This window comes from Lucilia sericata, unplaced genomic scaffold (genome assembly GCF_015586225.1).
Source record: "Lucilia sericata isolate MDLA Ls3-8-SP2 unplaced genomic scaffold, ASM1558622v1 Contig001004F_arrow, whole genome shotgun sequence".
NCBI classification, from domain to species: domain Eukaryota; kingdom Metazoa; phylum Arthropoda; class Insecta; order Diptera; family Calliphoridae; genus Lucilia; species Lucilia sericata.
Genome location: NW_023994986.1, coordinates 8,996 through 26,813, shown reverse-complemented (window position 1 = coordinate 26,813; position 17,818 = coordinate 8,996). Strand labels below are relative to the sequence as shown.

Sequence of the window (17,818 nt, the reverse complement as noted above, 5' to 3'; positions counted from 1 at the left end):
AGTCTAGTCTATAGTCTAGTCTATAGTCTAGTCTATAGTCTAGTCTATAGTCTAGTCTATAGTCTAGTCTATAGTCTAGTCTATAGTCTAGTCTATAGTCCAGTCTATATAGTCTAGTCTATAGTCTAGTCTATAGTCTAGCTCTAGTCTACGTCTATAGTCTAGTCCTATAAGTCTAGTCTATAGTCTAGTCTATAGTCTAGTCTATAGTCTAGTCTATAGTCTAGTCTATAGTCTAGTCTATAGTCTAGTCTATAGTCTAGTCTATAGCTAGTCTAGTCGTATAGTCTAGTCTATAGTCTAGTCTATAGTCTAGTTCTATAGTCTAGTCTATAGTCTAGTCTATAGTCTAGTCTATAGTCTAGTCTATAGTCTAGTCTATAGTCTAGTCTATAGTCTAGTCTATAGTCTAGTCTATAGGTCTAGTCTATAGTCTCGTCTATAGTAGTCTATAGTCTAGTCTATCGTCTAGTCTATAGTCTAGTCTATAGTCTAGTCTATAGTCTAGTCTATAGTTCTAGTCTATAGTCTAGTCTATAGTCTAGTCTATGTCTAGTCTATAGTCTAGTCTATAGTCTAGTATATAGTCTAGTCTATAGTCTGTCTATAGTCTAGTCTATAAGTCTAGTCTATAGTCTAGTCTATAGTCTAGTATATAGTCCTAGTCTATAGTCTAGTCTATAGTCTAGTCTATAGTCTAGTCTATAGTCTAGTCTATAGTCTAGTCTATATTCTAGTCTATAGTCTAGTCTATAGGCTAGTCTATAGCATTGTCTATATTATAGTCTATAGTCTAGTGTATAGTATAGTCTAGTCTATGGACTAATCTAAAATCTAGTCTATAGTCTAGACTATATTCTAGTCCTTAGTCTAGTCTATAGTCTAGTCTATAGTCTAGTCTATAGTCTAGTCTATAGTCTAGTCTATAGTCTAGTCTTATCGTTCTATAGTCTAGCTATAGTCTAGTCTATAGTCTAGTCTATAGTCTAGTCTATAGTTAGTCTATAGTCTAGTCTATAGTCTAGTCTATAGTCTAGTCTATAGTCTAGTCTATAGTCTAGTCTATAGTCTAGTCTATAGTCTAGTCTATAGTCTAGTCTATAGTCTAGTCTATAGTCTAGTCTATAGTCTAGTCTATAGTCTAGTTTATAGTCTAGTCTATAGTCTAGTCTATAGTCTAGTCTATAGTCTAGTCTATAGTCTAGTATATAGTCTAGTATATAGTCTAGTCTATAGTCTAGTCTATAGTCTAGTCTATAGTCTAGTCTATAGTCTAGTATATAGTCTAGTCTATAGTCTAGTCTATAGTCTAGTCTATAGTCTAGTCTATAGTCTAGTCTATAGTCTAGTCTATAGTCTAGTCTATAGTCTAGTCTATAGTCTAGTCTATAGTCTAGTCTATAGTCTAGTCTATAGTCTAGTCTATAGTCTAGTCTATAGTCTAGTCTATAGTCTAGTCTATAGTCTAGTCTATAGTCTAGTCTATAGTCTAGTCTATAGTCTAGTCTATAGTCTAGTCTATAGACTAGTACATAGTCTAGTCTATAGTCTAGTCTATAGTCTAGTCTATGGTCTAGTCTATAGTCTAGTATATAGTCTAGTCTATAATCTAGTCTATAGTCTAGTCTATAGTCTAGTCTATAGTCTAGTCTATAGTCTAGTCTATAGTCTAGTCTATAGTCTAGTCTATAGTCTAGTCTATAGTCTAGTCTATAGTCTAGTCTATATTCTAGTCTATAGTCTAGTCTATAGGCTAGTCTATAGCATTGTCTATATTATAGTCTATAGTCTAGTGTATAGTATAGTCTAGTCTATGGACTAATCTAAAATCTAGTCTATAGTCTAGACTATATTCTAGTCCTTAGTCTAGTCTATAGTCTAGTCTATAGTCTAGTCTATAGTCTAGTCTATAGTCTATAGTCTAGTCTATAGTCTAGTCTATAGTCTAGTCTATAGTCTAGTCTATAGTCTAGTCTATAGTCTAGTCTATAGTCTAGTCTATAGTCTAGTCTATAGTCTAGTCTATAGTCTAGTCTATAGTCTAGTCTATAGTCTAGTCTATAGTCTAGTTTATAGTCTAGTCTATAGTCTAGTCTATAGTCTAGTCTATAGTCTAGTCTATAGTCTAGTATATAGTCTAGTATATAGTCTAGTCTATAGTCTAGTCTATAGTCTATAGTCTAGTCTAGTCTAGTCCATAATCTAGTCTATATTCTAGTCTATAGTCTAGTCTAAAGTCTAGTCTATAGTCTATTCTATAGTCATGTCTATAGTCTAGTCTATAGTTTATTCTATAGTCTAGTTTATAGTCTAGTCTATAGTCAAGTCTATAGTCAAGTCTATAGTCAAGTCTATAGTCTATTCTATAGTCTAGTCTATAGTCTAGTCTATAGTCTAGTCTATAGTCTAGTCTATAGTCTAGTTTATAGTCTAGTTTATAGTCTAGTCTATAGTCTAGTCTATAGTATAGTCTATAGTCTAGTATATAGTCTAGTCTATAGTCTAGTCTATAATCTAGCCTATAGTTTAGTCTATAGTCTATATTCTATTCTATAGTTTAGTCAAAGTTTGGTCTATTGTCTATTCTGCAGTCAAGTCTATAGTCTAGTATATAGTCTAGTCTATAATCTAGCCAATAGACTAGCCAATAGTCCAGTCTATGGTCTAGTCTATGTTCAAGGATATAGTTTATTCAATGTTTGGTCTATAGCCTATTCAATAATCTATTCTATAGTCTAGTCTATAGTGAAGAATATAGTCTAGTATTAGGTTGGTCAATTAAAAAAGAGCCTACCGTATTCACAATTACTTAACAATTGATTAAACATTAATAAATATCAATTTATTTTCCATTAATTATTCCAATTTTACTGAACTCTGGCGACGAATCATGAATGTAATAGTTTTATGCGAATAGAAATCACCACCAAAAGTTTTCCATTTAAGATTGTCTGTCCTGGCAGAGTTTAAACCTCGCAGGTAACTGCCAGTAGGATTGCTAAAATTATACATTTTATAATTCTAAACTTAAATAAGAAATCGTTTAAAAACTTACGCTTGAGCACAACTTTTATACCAGAAGCCACCATTACTAATAACAGCACAATTATCATTATAATCATCTATATCATGGTCATATGTGGAAAAATTTTTACCTACAAGAGTAAATAAACTATCACCAGCTGTGCCGGAATATTGACCCAGAGATTTGATTTTATAATTCTCCTTGGCATTTCCTATAGCAAAGTTACTATAACGAGCAAATTGTTTTATTCCTTCAAAATTTTCCACATGAACCATTAATTCCTGTGGACCATAGAAATTTGTTAGGCCATATAGCGTCTATAAGCCAAGCCAGTATTCACCAGCCACATTTCCGAAACCTCGAACGTAATCATTCCAGGGTCGGTTAAAGTTCTCGGCACCATCTTGGCGTCTTAAAATATATAGCCAATCACCTTCATAGTTATCGTAATCACAATAAACGGTAAATGTCCGATTGCTGTAGCGATCGGCACAAAAGCTGGGTGGAGAATTAGAAGCACAGTGTGCGGGCAGGGTATCAAAGCCTATATCAAATATGGAGTTGATCAATTTTTGAAGCTCTTTTACTTCCTCATTTTTTGTCATCTTAGGGAAGGGCCTGTCTTGTAATACATCCAATCGGGTGTTTAAAATTTCCAATGATTTTTTTACATTTTCAATATAAGAGAAAAATCTCTTATATGGACCTAGTAAAAATTCTTAATAACCGTTACCCCATTTGCCAATAAAATCAAAAAGTTTAAAAAAAGCATTAAGAAACTTCTTAAAAACATTTTGTTTTATTAAAAAATTTAATTCAGAAAATAATATGTATTTGCAATATTTTTAAGTAAATTTTAAGCTCAATAATTCCGAATCTGTGTCGTTTTTAAACTGTTTAAAAGTTCATAATTGAATTATTTAATTGCAAAGAAGTATTTTCTTTTGAATTTATGAAGCATTTCTAATCATATATAATAAGAAAAAAAACAAAAATTTATTTTTATTTTCTTTAATTTTTAAAACTATAAATAATTTAAATATAAAATATTTGAACTGATTGTATTCGACCTTGTGCAAGTGTTTCATGAAAGAAAAGGAAGTGCCCATTAAAATAGCAGAGTTTCCGAACTGTTTTTTATGCTGAAGTAGAACAGAATTGAAATAGAACTAGAAGATGATTAGGAAAGAACTAGAACATAATTAGAACAGCATTAGAACAGAACTAGAACAGAACTAGAACATAACTAGAACAGAACTAGAACAGAACTAGAACAGAACTAGAACAAATCTAGAACACAACCAGAACTAGAACAGAACTAGAACATAACTAGAACAGAACTAGAACAGAACTAGAACAAATCTAGAACACAACCAGAACTAGAACAGAACTAGAACAGAACTAGAACAGAACTAGAACAGAACTAGAACAGAACTAGAACAGAACTACAACAGAACTAGAACAGAACTAGAAGAGAACTAGAACAGAACTAGAACAGAACTAGAACAGAATTAGAACTGAATTAGAACTGAATTAGAACAGAACTAGAACAGAACTAGAACAGAACTAGAACGGAACTAGAACGGAACTAGAACAGAACTAGAACAGAACTAGAACAGAACTAGAACAGAACTAGAACAGAACAGAACTAGAACAGAACTAGAACAGAACTAGAACAGAACTAGAACAGAACTAGAACAGAACTAGAACAGAACTAGAACAGAACTAGAACAGAACTAGAATAGAACTAGAACAGAACTAGAACAGAACTAGAACAGAACTAGAACAGAACTAGAATAGAACTAGAACAGAGCTAGAACAGAACTAGAACAGAACTAGAACAGAACTAGAACAGAACTAGAACAGAACTAGAACAGAACTAGAACAGAACTAGAACAGAACTAGAACAGAACTAGAACAGAACTAGAACAGAACTAGAACAGAACTAGAACAGAACTAGAACAGAACTAGAACAGAACTAGAACAGAACTAGAACAGAACTAGAACAGAACTAGAACAGAACTAGAACAGAACTAGAACAGAACTAGAACAGAACTAGAACAGAACTAAATCAGACCTAGAACAGAAATAGAACAGAACGAGAACAGAACTAGAACAGAACTAGAACAGAACTAGTACGGAACTAGAACAGAACTAGAACAGAACTAGAACAGAACTAGAACTGAACTAGAACAGAACTAGAACAGAACTAGAACAGAACTAGAACAGAACTAGAACAGAACTAGAACAGAACTAGAACAGAACTAGAACAGAACTAGAACAGAACAGAACAAAACTAGAACACAACCAGAACTAGAACAGAACAGAACAGAACTAGAACAGAACAGAACAGAACAGAACTAGAACAGAACTAGAACAAAACTAGAACAAAACTAGAACAAAACTAGAACAGAACTAGAACAGAACTAGAACAGAACCAGAACAGAACTAGAACAGAACCAGAACAGAACTAGAACAGAACTAGAACGGAACTGGAGTAGAACTACAACAGAACTAGAACAGAACCAGAATAGAACTGCAACAGAACTAGAACAGAACTAGAATAGAACTAAAACAGAACTACAACAAAACTAGAACAGAAGTGGAATTGAACTAGAACAAAACTAGAATAGAACTAGAACTGAATGAGGTTTGAACTAGTTAGTACAGATCGTTTAATTGGAACCATTTCTTTATGTCGCAGAAACTCTGTCTTGCCATTTGTAATGTATACACATATCAGAGTTCTCAAAATTTTTATCATTTCATACTTGACTCTGTTCAAATGAACTACTTTAGTGTGCCGAAAATGTTTTTTAAATATTTAATTTTCTTATTATTCAACATTTTTATATTATTTTCTAAACGGGTAATATTTACTCAAAATGTTTATTCACTTTTATACACCAATAAGTTGACCAAGATTGTCATTATAGAATTGTGAAAACTTTGATGAGGATATGGTACATCTACACCTATTTGGACAAATTGAAAATATAAAAAGATCTTTAGAAATTGTAAACAGCCGTTTGGATATGTTAAGTGACAGGTTAGTATTTAAATTTAGATAAAAAATCATGATAACTTAAACTTATATTTTTGTTTATAGGACCACTTTTGAAAAGGAGACAATAGAAAAGCCTCAGAAATTGTCCACATCGATATTTGATATACGTTTAGATTCCCTACCCAAAGATTGTATCGCAATTACCCAACCTAGCACTTGTGCCGAAGCCACTAAATGCACCCGTACTAGTGGCATCTATAATATAACCGATTATCGCTTTAGTAATAAAACATTTACCGTTTATTGTGATTACGATAGTTATGAAGGCGATTGGTTATATATTTTAACACGCAATGATGGTACCGAAAATTTCAACCGTCCTTGGACAGATTATGTTCAAGGGTTTGGTAATGTAGCGGGAGAATTTTGGCTCGGCTTGGATAAACTCTATGCCCTAACAAACTACTATGGCCCCCAGGAGCTAAATGTGCATATAGAAAATTTTGATGGAACCGCAAAATTTGCACGTTATGATAATTTCGTTATAGGAAATGTCACAGAGAGATATAAATTAAAATCATTGGGACGCTATTCTGGGGCAGCTGGTGATAGTTTGTCAAGACAGCTAGGTCGTGCTTTTACCACATACGATATTGATGCTAAACTTTGGCCCACAGAATGTGCTAAATATCGTAAGGGAGGATATTGGTATGCAGATTGTTCGGATGCGTAAGTTATCGAGAAGTTTTCATACATACTTATTTAGAAAGAGTATAAGTTCATAAAGCTTTGTGTGCTTTTTAGAAATCCTACTGGTCAGTATTTGCGTGCAAATTATACTAGTGATTATAATGGTTGTTTTTGGACTGCACCTGGTAAACTTTTATATTCGGTAAAAACTTTTATATTCATGATTCGTCGGAAGAAAGACATAAAATTGGAACAATAAATTTAAGTAATTATTAACTTTCAACAATAAAAACCTTAGGTACTTCAAGAGAAAAAGTATTTTGTTTTTTACAACAGAGTTATATAAGCTTAAAAGCTTTGATGCAAAGTAAGTCTCCAATATAGCTTTAAATACTCACAATCTAGTAGTTTGAACTTAATGTCTTAAAAACCCCGAGTTTATGTCGCTGATCAAAGAGCTTTTAAGCTCAGACTTAGCTGCAGTAAAAATAGCTCTATATACATTTAACATGAAGCAGTTTTATACTCTTAGTTTAGCTTTAATATTATAGATTTTTTCTCTTCAATTTTAGTTAAAATCTTAGAGCTTTTTATACTTTATTTGCAAGCTTAGCTGAACGCTTAAAGTTTTATAAATTCAATTTGCTCTATAAAATGAGAACTTTATAGAGAGTGGAGATTATTATAAGTCTCTTGTTTGGGCTTTTTCTTTCAACTTTTTTAATTCCAGTTAAGCTTTAATGTTAAAGCTTTATTTACTCCTAGTTTTGGTTATTTTTAATTTAATTTAGTAAATTTTACTCACAGCAAAGCTTTAAAGTCAGTATTTAAACACCTTTAAGCTTTTCAATCATTAATCTTGGAACTTTCATAATCATAAAGCTTTTTGTAGATACCATCAGTTTGCTATTTTAGAGTGATATGTATATTTTCGGTAAGGCAGTAATATGAAAGCTTTAAATACAATCAGCTTAAACTTAATTTTGAAGCTTAATATAGTCTCAATATGTTTGTTTAGCTTCAAACTTAGAGCTATTTATGCTCCCTTATATGTTATAATATTATGTAAGAAGTTTTCATAATCCCATTTAAGCTCTAATCTTGGAGTGCTGTTATTTAAAATGCTTTTTGTATTCTCTATTAGTCTGAAATTGAGCAGTTATCTCAAAGCTTCACGTCAACCTATTTAAGCTTTAGTTTTAATGATTTTCCAATTAGTTTGAAATTGAGCTTCTAGTTTTCTCAAAGTTCTTCATAAACTAATTTAAGCTTAAGTTTTAAAGATTTTCAAGTTTAGCTGCAATCGTAGTTTTACGAATCCCACTTAGATCTCAACTTAGAGAGCTTTACATGCTGCATTATAAACTTGAATCTTCGTTTAAGAAACCTTTAATTTTAGAGCTTTAAACGTGCTCAGTTCCTAGAGCTTTATATACTCCCAAATTTGCTTTCATTGATCATATTATATAATGCCAGTTAAACTTTCATTTTAGATCTTTTGTACTCATAATTAGTATTTAATCTTAGAGCCAAAACTTAGAACTTTACATTACATCATTAATCTCTAATATTAAGACTTTAATTACGCCAGTTTTTATACCCTCAGATAGTTTCAATCTTTGAGCATTATAAACTCTTATTAAAGCTTTAATTTTAGAGCTTTTTATATTCTCGGTTTAGTTTTAATCATAGAGCTTTTGTACTCAAAAACAGTCTTTAAGCTTTTAATGAATCCATGTTATTTTAATCATAAAGCTTTATATACATAGTTCACGTTTAACTGCATCGTAGGTCTTGATTTAAACGCCGTTAATATTCATACTCAGAGTTGTACATTACCCCAATTAAGCTTTAATATTACGACTTTAATTACTCCAGTTTTTTATTCTCAATTTCTGGGAGTATACCTAGTTAATCTTTAATTTTAGAGCTCGGCTTAATGTCGGAAATCATAGAGCATTTTTACTAAAACTGAGTCTTTAATCTCAGAGATGTATATACCCTCAAATAGGCAGTACTCTCTAAGCTTTTAATAAACACATTTTGGCTCCAAATTTAAAGCATTATATAGTCCCAGTTTAGCTGTATCGTACTCACAACTAAATAGTCTTAATTCTTAGAGCTTTTTATAGTCCTAGTATATCTTTATGGTAGATCTTCATTTAAAAGCTCTTAATGTGCATATTAAGAGCTTTGCATTCCATAGCTTAAGCTTTAATATTAAGACTTTAAACACTCCTGGATAAGCCTTAATCTTTTTATTTATTAATGCTTTAATTATATAACTTGAATTGTGCTTGAGAAAATTTTAAAGCTTTATATACAATTAAGCTTTACTCTTGGAGCTTATATATACTTTGTGTAGGATACCGTTGTATAGGAGTCTGTGAATCCAAAAGTACTTAACAGTTTGACACATACTACATATTTTCTGCTTTTAATTTGCTACTGATAAGACAAGTTTTTTCATATTCAGCAAAAGCTTTAGAAAAAAATGGTAGTTCCCCTGAAATTACATGAAATATTTAAAAAAGAAACATTATCAGTTTTCGAGTAGTGAACAGCACTCAAGTGAAGGCCGTTTTAAAGATTTATTATGAGAAGAATTTTATTTGATAATAATTAGTAAAACGACCAGTTGTTGACCTTTTGGGGGAACAAACTTATATTTAAGTTTTGAATTGCTGATAATGTTTGGAAATCCCCTTGGGAATTAAACAATATTTTGCTGCCTTAAGATTCAACAACTTAAATTTTTTTCGCATTTAAGTTTAAACACTGAAAGTATTTAGTACTGAAATTTAAAACAAAATGTTTATAAAATATTTTATATTTTTAATAGTCCAAACTATTTTTTATCAACCGGGGGTAAGAGATAATAAAATCGTATTTATATATAAAATTATTTATATGTAATTTTTTAAATACCGTTATTTTAAGAGTGCAGAATCTTGTGATTTAGAAGAATTCTATAAATATTTCTTTGGTCATATTGAAAATGTTAAAAAATCGGTGGAAATTTTAAATGCTAGACTGGATATCATAACAGACAGGTGAGTAATAAGTGCTAACAAAACTTTTAATTCTAATAAAATCTTTATATATCTTGCAGACATTTAGAATCTATTGCTCAAAATCCGACTACAGAAAAACCTCTTGATCCCGTACCCCATATAGCAAAACCTATATTTGACATACGCTATGATGATATGCCCAAACATTGTGCTACCGCCAAACAACCCAGTAGTTGCGCCGAAGCCACCAAATGCACCCGATCTAGTGGTATCTATAATATTACCGTTAAACGTTATAGCGATCAAACATTTCAAGCATTCTGTGATAAAGACAATTTCGAGGGCGATTGGTTGTATATATTAAAACGTGTTGATGGTTCCGAGAATTTTAATCGTCCTTGGTCGGACTATGTTAAGGGATTTGGTAATGTGGGCGGTGAGTATTGGCTGGGTTTGGAGCATTTACATGCGCTCACCAATTACAATGGCCCCCAAGAGCTAAATATCTATATGGAAAATTTTGAAGGACGTCAGGTCTTTGCTCGTTATGATAATTTCGTTGTGGGCAATGTTAGTGAGAATTATCGCTTGAAATCATTGGGACGCTATTGGGGTACGGCAGGTGATAGTATGTTTAATCAATTAGGCTGTCAGTTCAGTACACATGACTTTGATAATGATCAGTTGAAGGATACAAATTGTGCGGCCGCTCGTAAGGGAGGATTTTGGTTTAAAGACTGCGCCAAAGCGTAAGTTTATATTTATTTGCTTTCTATTTTCAGTAAAAATAATACTTAATGTGCTTTCAGCAATCCTACTGGTCTTTATTTGCGTGGTAAATATACCAAGCTGTATGAAGGCTCCTATTGGCGTACCTTTGATGGTGAAAATTATTCGCAAAAAACTATAATTTTTATGATTAGACGACAAACTAGTGTTAAGTATCTTTAAGGTATTAGAAAGTAGAATATTTAGATAAAAACAAATTTAAATTATTTAAAATATTAGTGAAGCTTTAATTTTAGAAAAGCTTTGAATCAAAAGTAATCCTAGTTTAACTGCCAACCTAAATTTCCCATCTTGTAGCCATCTTTTTTACTGCCTTTTTAGCTGTATACATAAAGCTTTTTTATTATTCCTGTTTAGTAGAAATCTTAGAGCTTTTATACTAAAATTTAGCGGTAAGCTGTATATCCCCTCGATTTGACTACGGTCTTAAAGCTTGATTTGCTCTCACTTCATTAGCAGTCATAAAGTATTATATTCCCAGTTTTGCTTCAATCTGAAAGCTTTGCGGAATTTCCAGTTTACTAGCAAATCTTAAAGCTTTTATTGCTATAATTTAGCTGCGATCAGAGGTCTATATATACTCAAAAGCTCAAGAAAAGTGGTAATTCCCCTCAGTTTGACTACGACCTTAAAGCTTTATATGCTCTCATTTAATTAGCAGTCTTAAAACTTTTTATTCCAAGTATTTCTTCAAACAGAGAGCTTTGTTTAATTTCAAGTTTATTAGCAACCTTAAAGTTTAGCTTTAGCTTAGAGCTTTAATACTCCCAGTATAGTTGCGATCGTAGAGCTTTCAGATGAAAGCGGAATATAGAATATATAAAGCTTTATGATTATGTATGTATAAAGATCTGCAGCAATGCTAAGAGCATACAAAGCTCTGGATCCGGACCTTTATTTCACCCAATTCAACCTTAGAGCTTTATTGTTCCTGCGTTATCTTTAACTTAGTGATTAAAACTGATTTATGATTCAAGATTGCGTATAAAACTATATGATAAAGCTTTAAAAAAAACGTAGAGTATGTAAATCTTTAAGTTAAAGCTAACAAGTTTATTTACAAACTACATTCCTTATTAACTCACTTCTTAGCTCCAGACTTAGAGCTTTATTTATACCAAATTATGCTCTACCCTTACTACTTTTATACTCCTAGTTTGGCTGCTAACATGGAGCTTACAGATTGCAACTGAAGAAGCTTCTCATTTTCAAGCTAAACTTAATTTAATGCACAAACTTGCACTTAAAATATAAAACTTTATGACAGTGTATAAATCTCTTAAATTATTATACTAAGCTTTAAGCTCTAATCTTAGAACGTGATCAACATAAAATTATAGAGATTTAAATGCAACAGGAATACTTTATGGCTGTATATAAAGCTTTACGATAAAACTCTAATTTAGAAGCTAAAATTAGAAAAACGTTTTAAGCTTTGAACCTTAATACTTTCAGTTAAGCTTCAACCATAAAGCTTATAATTAAAGAGTAAATATAAAAAGTTCTATGGTTGTGAGGAAAGCTTTATGAAAAAGTTCTAATTTTGAAGTGTTAAGCTTTATTAAAATAAAAAGTTGCAACTAAAATAGGGATATTTATTTATGACAGGGTATTAAGCTTTTATAAAGCTCTAAAATTTATGCTAAAATGAGACAATTATATTAAGCTTTAATCCTATAACTTTATTTACATTAAATGAAGCTTTATCCTTAGAACTTGAGTACTATCAGTTCAGCTGAAATTATAAAACTTACGGGTTGAAAATGAACAGGAAAGTTCTATGGCTGTAGATAAAGCATTATGATAAAACTCTTATTTAGAAGCTAAACTTAACAAAATGCTTTTGTCCATGAAACAAGTTGGAATTATATAAAGCTTTTAAATCTAAACTACAATTACATTAAATTTTTCTGTTTGTTTATAAAGCTTTAAATTTGATGATAAGTTTGAAGCTTTGAGATTTTTATAAAGCTGAGCATGTATAAAGCTATAAGTTGACAACTAAGCTGGGAATATATAAAGCTTTTTTATTTCTTATAAAGTCTTATGATAACTTTTCAAGTTTAAGCTAAACTTTGTGATTACAAAAAGCTTAGAGTATGTATATACATACAGCTTCAAGCTTTAACATTATTTATATTAAATTTAGCTTTATCATTAGATCGTTAATACTCAAAGTTCTGCTGAAATTATAGAGCTTTATAATAAAGCATATATTTAGAAGCTAGCAAAACGTGTTAAGCTTTGTCAAGGAAATGAATTGGAATTATGTACATATATAAAGCTTTATGACAGCTCCTAAGTTAAAGCTAAGCTGTGCTTAAATTAAGCTTTTTGATTGTAATAAAGTTAAGAGTATATAAAGCTTTAAGTTTACAGCTTAAGTGAGAGATTACAAAGACGATTGCAACATTTTATATTGAAAAACTTACTCTTATCAAATCAAAGGGAAAGGGTTAAGATGTCATAGTTCAGCACATGTCGTGATAAGTAGATGATTTTTTTTTGTGCAATTGCAAACAGCGGGGTTTTTGCAATGAAGCAATATCATTAAATATTTGAAATTAAAAATCTTCACTTTTAAAAATCAATTTTACTAAATGCGGGTACTTTTTTACTTACTTGTCATATTAAGCAAAATGCATAAACAAGTCCTAAGGGGTATTATCAGTGAATGATTTGTTCCATAATTCAAAAGAATTTCTCAAACATTAAAAAAAAACCGGAGTGAGGACATGTGTGTCTCAAGAGCTTTTGACGAAAAGAACAGAAGCGCCATTTGGGAAATAATAACAAAATACATAAGCAACATCATCATTAAAACAGCAGGTGGCTTTTTAAAAATTATAAATAAAATGGTTTTTTTATGGAAACCAAATCCGTCAAGTTGCAACAATTAAAATGGCTGCCAAACGTCAGTGCTAAAACAAGTATGTTTTTAAAAACCTATAATTAAATTATGCAGGAAAATATTCAAGAAAAAATAAAGAAAGACACTTGAAAATTATAATAAACTCATAAAACAAAAGCTTTAACTGCAACAAACAGCATGGCTTCCAAATATGGCCAACTTTATTGTCTAAATGCAACAGTGCGCATTGCTGCTCATACTCATACTTGTTGCCCACATCAAGAAAAAGAAAAACTCAAGTATCAGTTGCCTATGTTTGTTAGGTTTGCTTTAACTTCCCTTATTTCTTTCTTGTTTTTCTTTCTTGTTTTATTTTATTTCTTTTAAAATTTTCGCTTCACTGCAAATTCATTTTAAGTTTTTTTTTTCTTTCTATTTTTCAAAGATTTTAATTTTTTCAAATCTTTTGATATTCAAATTATAGCTACATTTCTTCTTGCCCTGCCATTGTATTCTCTTAACCGTTACTTTCATTAAACACAATTTTGAGATTCATTAAAAAATTATAATATTTTTCCTTTGTGTTGAATTTGTAAATTTGTTAACGGTTTCTGCTAAATAATAATGTGTTGAAAATGTTAAATATCAGACATCAAAGTATGCAAACGTTTAAACTTTGAACCATTGTTATTGTTCATTAGGGTATGTGGTCTTTTTTTGAAAAACAAATGGGAGGGAATTATTTAGAAGCAGAGCTTCATTATCAAAGCTAAACTTAGAATGTTGTGTAAAAAAGATCTATTGTAATAAAAGAGCTTTATTATAAAAGCTACAGTTAAAGCTTTGTGCAGATTAAGAGCTTTGAATAGTTCCAGCTTAGCTTCCAGCGAGTTAGTTACTTAGTTAGTTAGTTAGTGTTAGTTAGTTAGTTAGTTAGTTAGTTAGTAGTTAGTTAGTTAGTTAGTTAGTTAGTTAGTTAGTGTTAGTAGTAGTTAGTAGTTAGTTAGTTAGTTAGTTAGTTAGTTAGTTAGTAGTTAGTTAGTTAGTTAGTAGTTAGTTAGTTAGTTAGTTAGTTAGTTAGTAGTAGTAGTAGTTAGTTAGTTAGTTAGTTAGTTAGTTAGTAGTTAGTTAGTTAGTTAGTTAGTTAGTAGTTAGTTAGTTAGTTAGTTAGTTAGTAGTTAGTTAGTTAGTTAGTTAGTTAGTTAGTTAGTTAGTTAGTTAGTTAGTTAGTTAGTAGTTAGTTAGTTAGTTAGTAGTTAGTTAGTTAGTTAGTTAGTTAGTAGTTAGTTAGTTAGTTAGTAGTTAGTTAGTTAGTTAGTTAGTTAGTTAGTTAGTTAGTTAGTTAGTTAGTTAGTTAGTTAGTTAGTTAGTAGTTAGTTAGTTAGTTAGTTAGTTAGTTAGTTAGTTAGTTAGTTAGTTAGTTAGTTAGTTAGTTAGTTAGTTAGTTAGTTAGTTAGTTAGTAGTTAGTTAGTTAGTTAGTTAGTTAGTTAGTTAGTTAGTTAGTTAGTTAGTTAGTTAGTTAGTAGTTAGTTAGTTAGTTAGTTAGTTAGTTAGTTAGTAGTTAGTTAGTTAGTTAGTTAGTTAGTTAGTTAGTTAGTTAGTTAGTTAGTTAGTTAGTAGTTAGTTAGTTAGTTAGTTAGTTAGTAGTTAGTTAGTTAGTTAGTTAGTTAGTTAGTTAGTTAGTTAGTTAGTTAGTTAGTTAGTTAGTTAGTTAGTTAGTTAGTTAGTAGTTAGTTAGTTAGTTAGTTAGTTAGTTAGTTAGTTAGTTAGTTAGTTAGTAGTTAGTTAGTTAGTTAGTTAGTTAGTTAGTTAGTTAGTTAGTTAGTTAGTTAGTTAGTTAGTTAGTTAGTTAGTTAGTTAGTTAGTTAGTTAGTTAGTTAGTTAGTTAGTTAGTTAGTTAGTTAGTTAGTTAGTTAGTTAGTTAGTTAGTTAGTTAGTTAGTTAGTTAGTTAGTTAGTTAGTTAGTTAGTTAGTTAGTTAGTAGTTAGTTAGTTAGTTAGTTAGTTAGTTAGTTAGTTAGTAGTTAGTTAGTTAGTTAGTTAGTAGTTAGTTAGTTAGTTAGTTAGTTAGTTAGTTAGTTAGTAGTTAGTTAGTTAGTTAGTTAGTTAGTTAGTTAGTTAGTTAGTTAGTTAGTTAGTTAGTTAGTTAGTTAGTTAGTTAGTTAGTTAGTTAGTTAGTTAGTTAGTTAGTTAGTAGTTAGTTAGTTAGTTAGTTAGTTAGTTAGTTAGTTAGTTAGTTAGTTAGTTAGTTAGTTAGTTAGTTAGTTAGTTAGTTAGTTAGTTAGTTAGTAGTTAGTTAGTTAGTAGTTAGTTAGTAGTAGTTAGTTAGTTAGTTAGTTAGTTAGTTAGTTAGTTAGTTAGTTAGAACAGATCAGAACTAGAAGTGAACTAGAACTGAAGTAGAAGTGAACTAGAACTGAACTACAACTGAACTAGAACTGTATTAGAACTGAATTTGAACTGAACTTGAATTGGACTAGAACTGAACTAGAACTGAACTAGAACTAAACTAGAACTGAATTAGAACTGAACTTGAATTGAACTAGAACTCAACTAGAATTAGAACTGAACTAGAACTGAACTAGAACTGAACTAGAACTAGAACTGAACTAGAACTGAACTAGAACTGAACTAGAACTGAACTAGAACTGAACTAGAACTGAACTAGAACTGAACTAGAACTGAACTAGAACTGAACTAAAACTGAACTAGAACTGAACTAGAACTGAACTAGAACTGAACTAGAACTGAACTAGAACTGAACTAGAACTGAACTAGAACTATGCGAGAACAGAACTATAGCTGAACTAGAGATAAGCTATAACTGAACTTGAACTAAAATGGTTAGCATTTGGAGACTAGGGTCAATTCTTACTACATACCTCTTTTTATAAATTTTCTTAAAAAAATTATTCAAACCATAACTTTCTATATAAAAATTTACATTTATTCAATCCACCTTTTCCATATTACAAACCATCGTCACCGAATCTATTATTTCGCCTTCCTCACTTAGATAACTATTCATAACGGGACGACAGACCTTAACCAATGGTTTTGGCGTAGTGGTGGTAGCTTTAGTTGTGGTAGTCATTGTTGGCTTCCGTGTCGTAGTAGTTGTAGTGGTGGGAGGATCACATACCTCCGTAACAGAATCGACAATTTCTCCTCGCTCATTAAGTTCACTGTTCATAACACGACGACAATTGTAACCTCTAGCTGGTGTAGAGGTTACCAAGCGTTCAAAACGTTTTTCCTTGGCGGCATAAATTGTTGTGGAAAATGGGGAAGTGGTAGTTTTTAGGTTCTGTCTAAATGTAGTTTTAACTGATGTTGTTTGTAAAGGCAGAGGATCACAAATATGCTGTACACTATCGATTATATTGCCTTGGGTATTCAGGTCACTTTTCATTATCTGACGACAATAGACTTTTTGAGAATTGATAGTTTTATAGGGAATATTGTTTTCCTTGCTGTGGGATGTTTCAAGAGTCGGGGATTTTGATAATTTTAAAGGGTTTTTGTTGAAAGAAAGTTTCTGGGCTAAATCATAGATGTTTGTTTTGGTATTTGTTGATTTGAAATTATGTTCCCCTGTAAAATCTTTTATAACGGGAGGTAGAAGGTAGTTGTTGTTATTAACAGCTTCCTGTGGCTTTGTGTTGCGATAGGGTCGACTTTCTAGATTCTTTTCTCTCGAAAAGTTCTTAAAAGATCTGGGGAAATCTGAAAGTAAAGAAAGTTTTATAAAAAAGGTTCTAGATTGAATGGCAATGAAAGAAGATTACCTTTATATACCAAATTTTTGCCATCACTTTTGCCTTGACCAGGTTTAAACATGCTTAATATTACGATAGTAATTAGAACAATTATTTTACTAAATTTCATTATTTTTGTATTATAAAATCAAACTAATTTTTACGCAGAAAATTTTAAACTCTACACAAACCTATTTAATTACAAACTAAAACGTTTAGATTGATAAGTTTGTAATTTGTTTTAATTTTTTTAGAATGATTTTTTTCTAATCATTTTACTAATTGAGAGACTTTCGTTTTTTAATGAGTAGAAAAAAATATTTTGAAAAATGATAAGGGTCGAATTTAAAATGAGCTATGAGTTTAATTTAACATAGAATAACATTAAAAATTTTTAGGGATTTTAGATTTTTTTGCGAATTTTTGAAACACAAAAAATTTTCAAATTTGCTTTTTTGTGGTTATAAGGTATTAACGCTTAACTATGAATAAAATCATTATTTCTACACGGATTTTTATAACCTATAACTTATTTTATTCGCAACACATTTAGCTTTATGCCAGAGAAAAAGAATCAAATTATTGACCTTATTCGATTTTTTATGAATTTTTGAAAAAACGAAATTATTCAATTTTTCATTTCTGTTTAACTGAGGTTTTCTCACTAAAAAGTGCATAAAATCA

The 17,818-nt window shown here is 30.6% G+C and overlaps 3 protein-coding genes across 3 annotated transcripts; 2 read left to right on the top strand and 1 right to left on the bottom strand.

The window, feature by feature from the left end:
* Positions 1–5,803: 5,803 nt before the first annotated feature.
* On the top strand, positions 5,804–7,031 carry LOC119609554 (microfibril-associated glycoprotein 4-like). Its single transcript, XM_037964387.1, has 4 exons — positions 5,804–5,894; positions 5,962–6,074; positions 6,135–6,761; positions 6,837–7,031. The coding sequence occupies exons 1-4, from the start codon at positions 5,811–5,813 to the stop codon at positions 6,979–6,981; spliced, it is 969 nt and encodes a 322-aa protein (XP_037820315.1). The 5' UTR covers positions 5,804–5,810; the 3' UTR covers positions 6,982–7,031.
* A 2,455-nt stretch (positions 7,032–9,486) lies between these two features.
* LOC119609555 (microfibril-associated glycoprotein 4-like) lies at positions 9,487–10,738 on the top strand. The gene is made up of 4 exons (XM_037964388.1): positions 9,487–9,590; positions 9,663–9,775; positions 9,835–10,485; positions 10,546–10,738. Exons 1-4 carry the CDS (start codon positions 9,534–9,536, stop codon positions 10,685–10,687), a joined length of 963 nt encoding a protein of 320 aa, XP_037820316.1. The 5' UTR covers positions 9,487–9,533; the 3' UTR covers positions 10,688–10,738.
* Positions 10,739–16,297: 5,559 nt separating this feature from the next.
* On the bottom strand, positions 16,298–17,329 carry LOC119609553. The gene is made up of 2 exons (XM_037964386.1): positions 17,165–17,329; positions 16,298–17,102 (listed from the first exon to the last, which is right to left on the bottom strand). Exons 1-2 carry the CDS (start codon positions 17,262–17,264, stop codon positions 16,327–16,329), a joined length of 876 nt encoding a protein of 291 aa, XP_037820314.1. The 5' UTR covers positions 17,265–17,329; the 3' UTR covers positions 16,298–16,326.
* Positions 17,330–17,818: the final 489 nt, after the last annotated feature.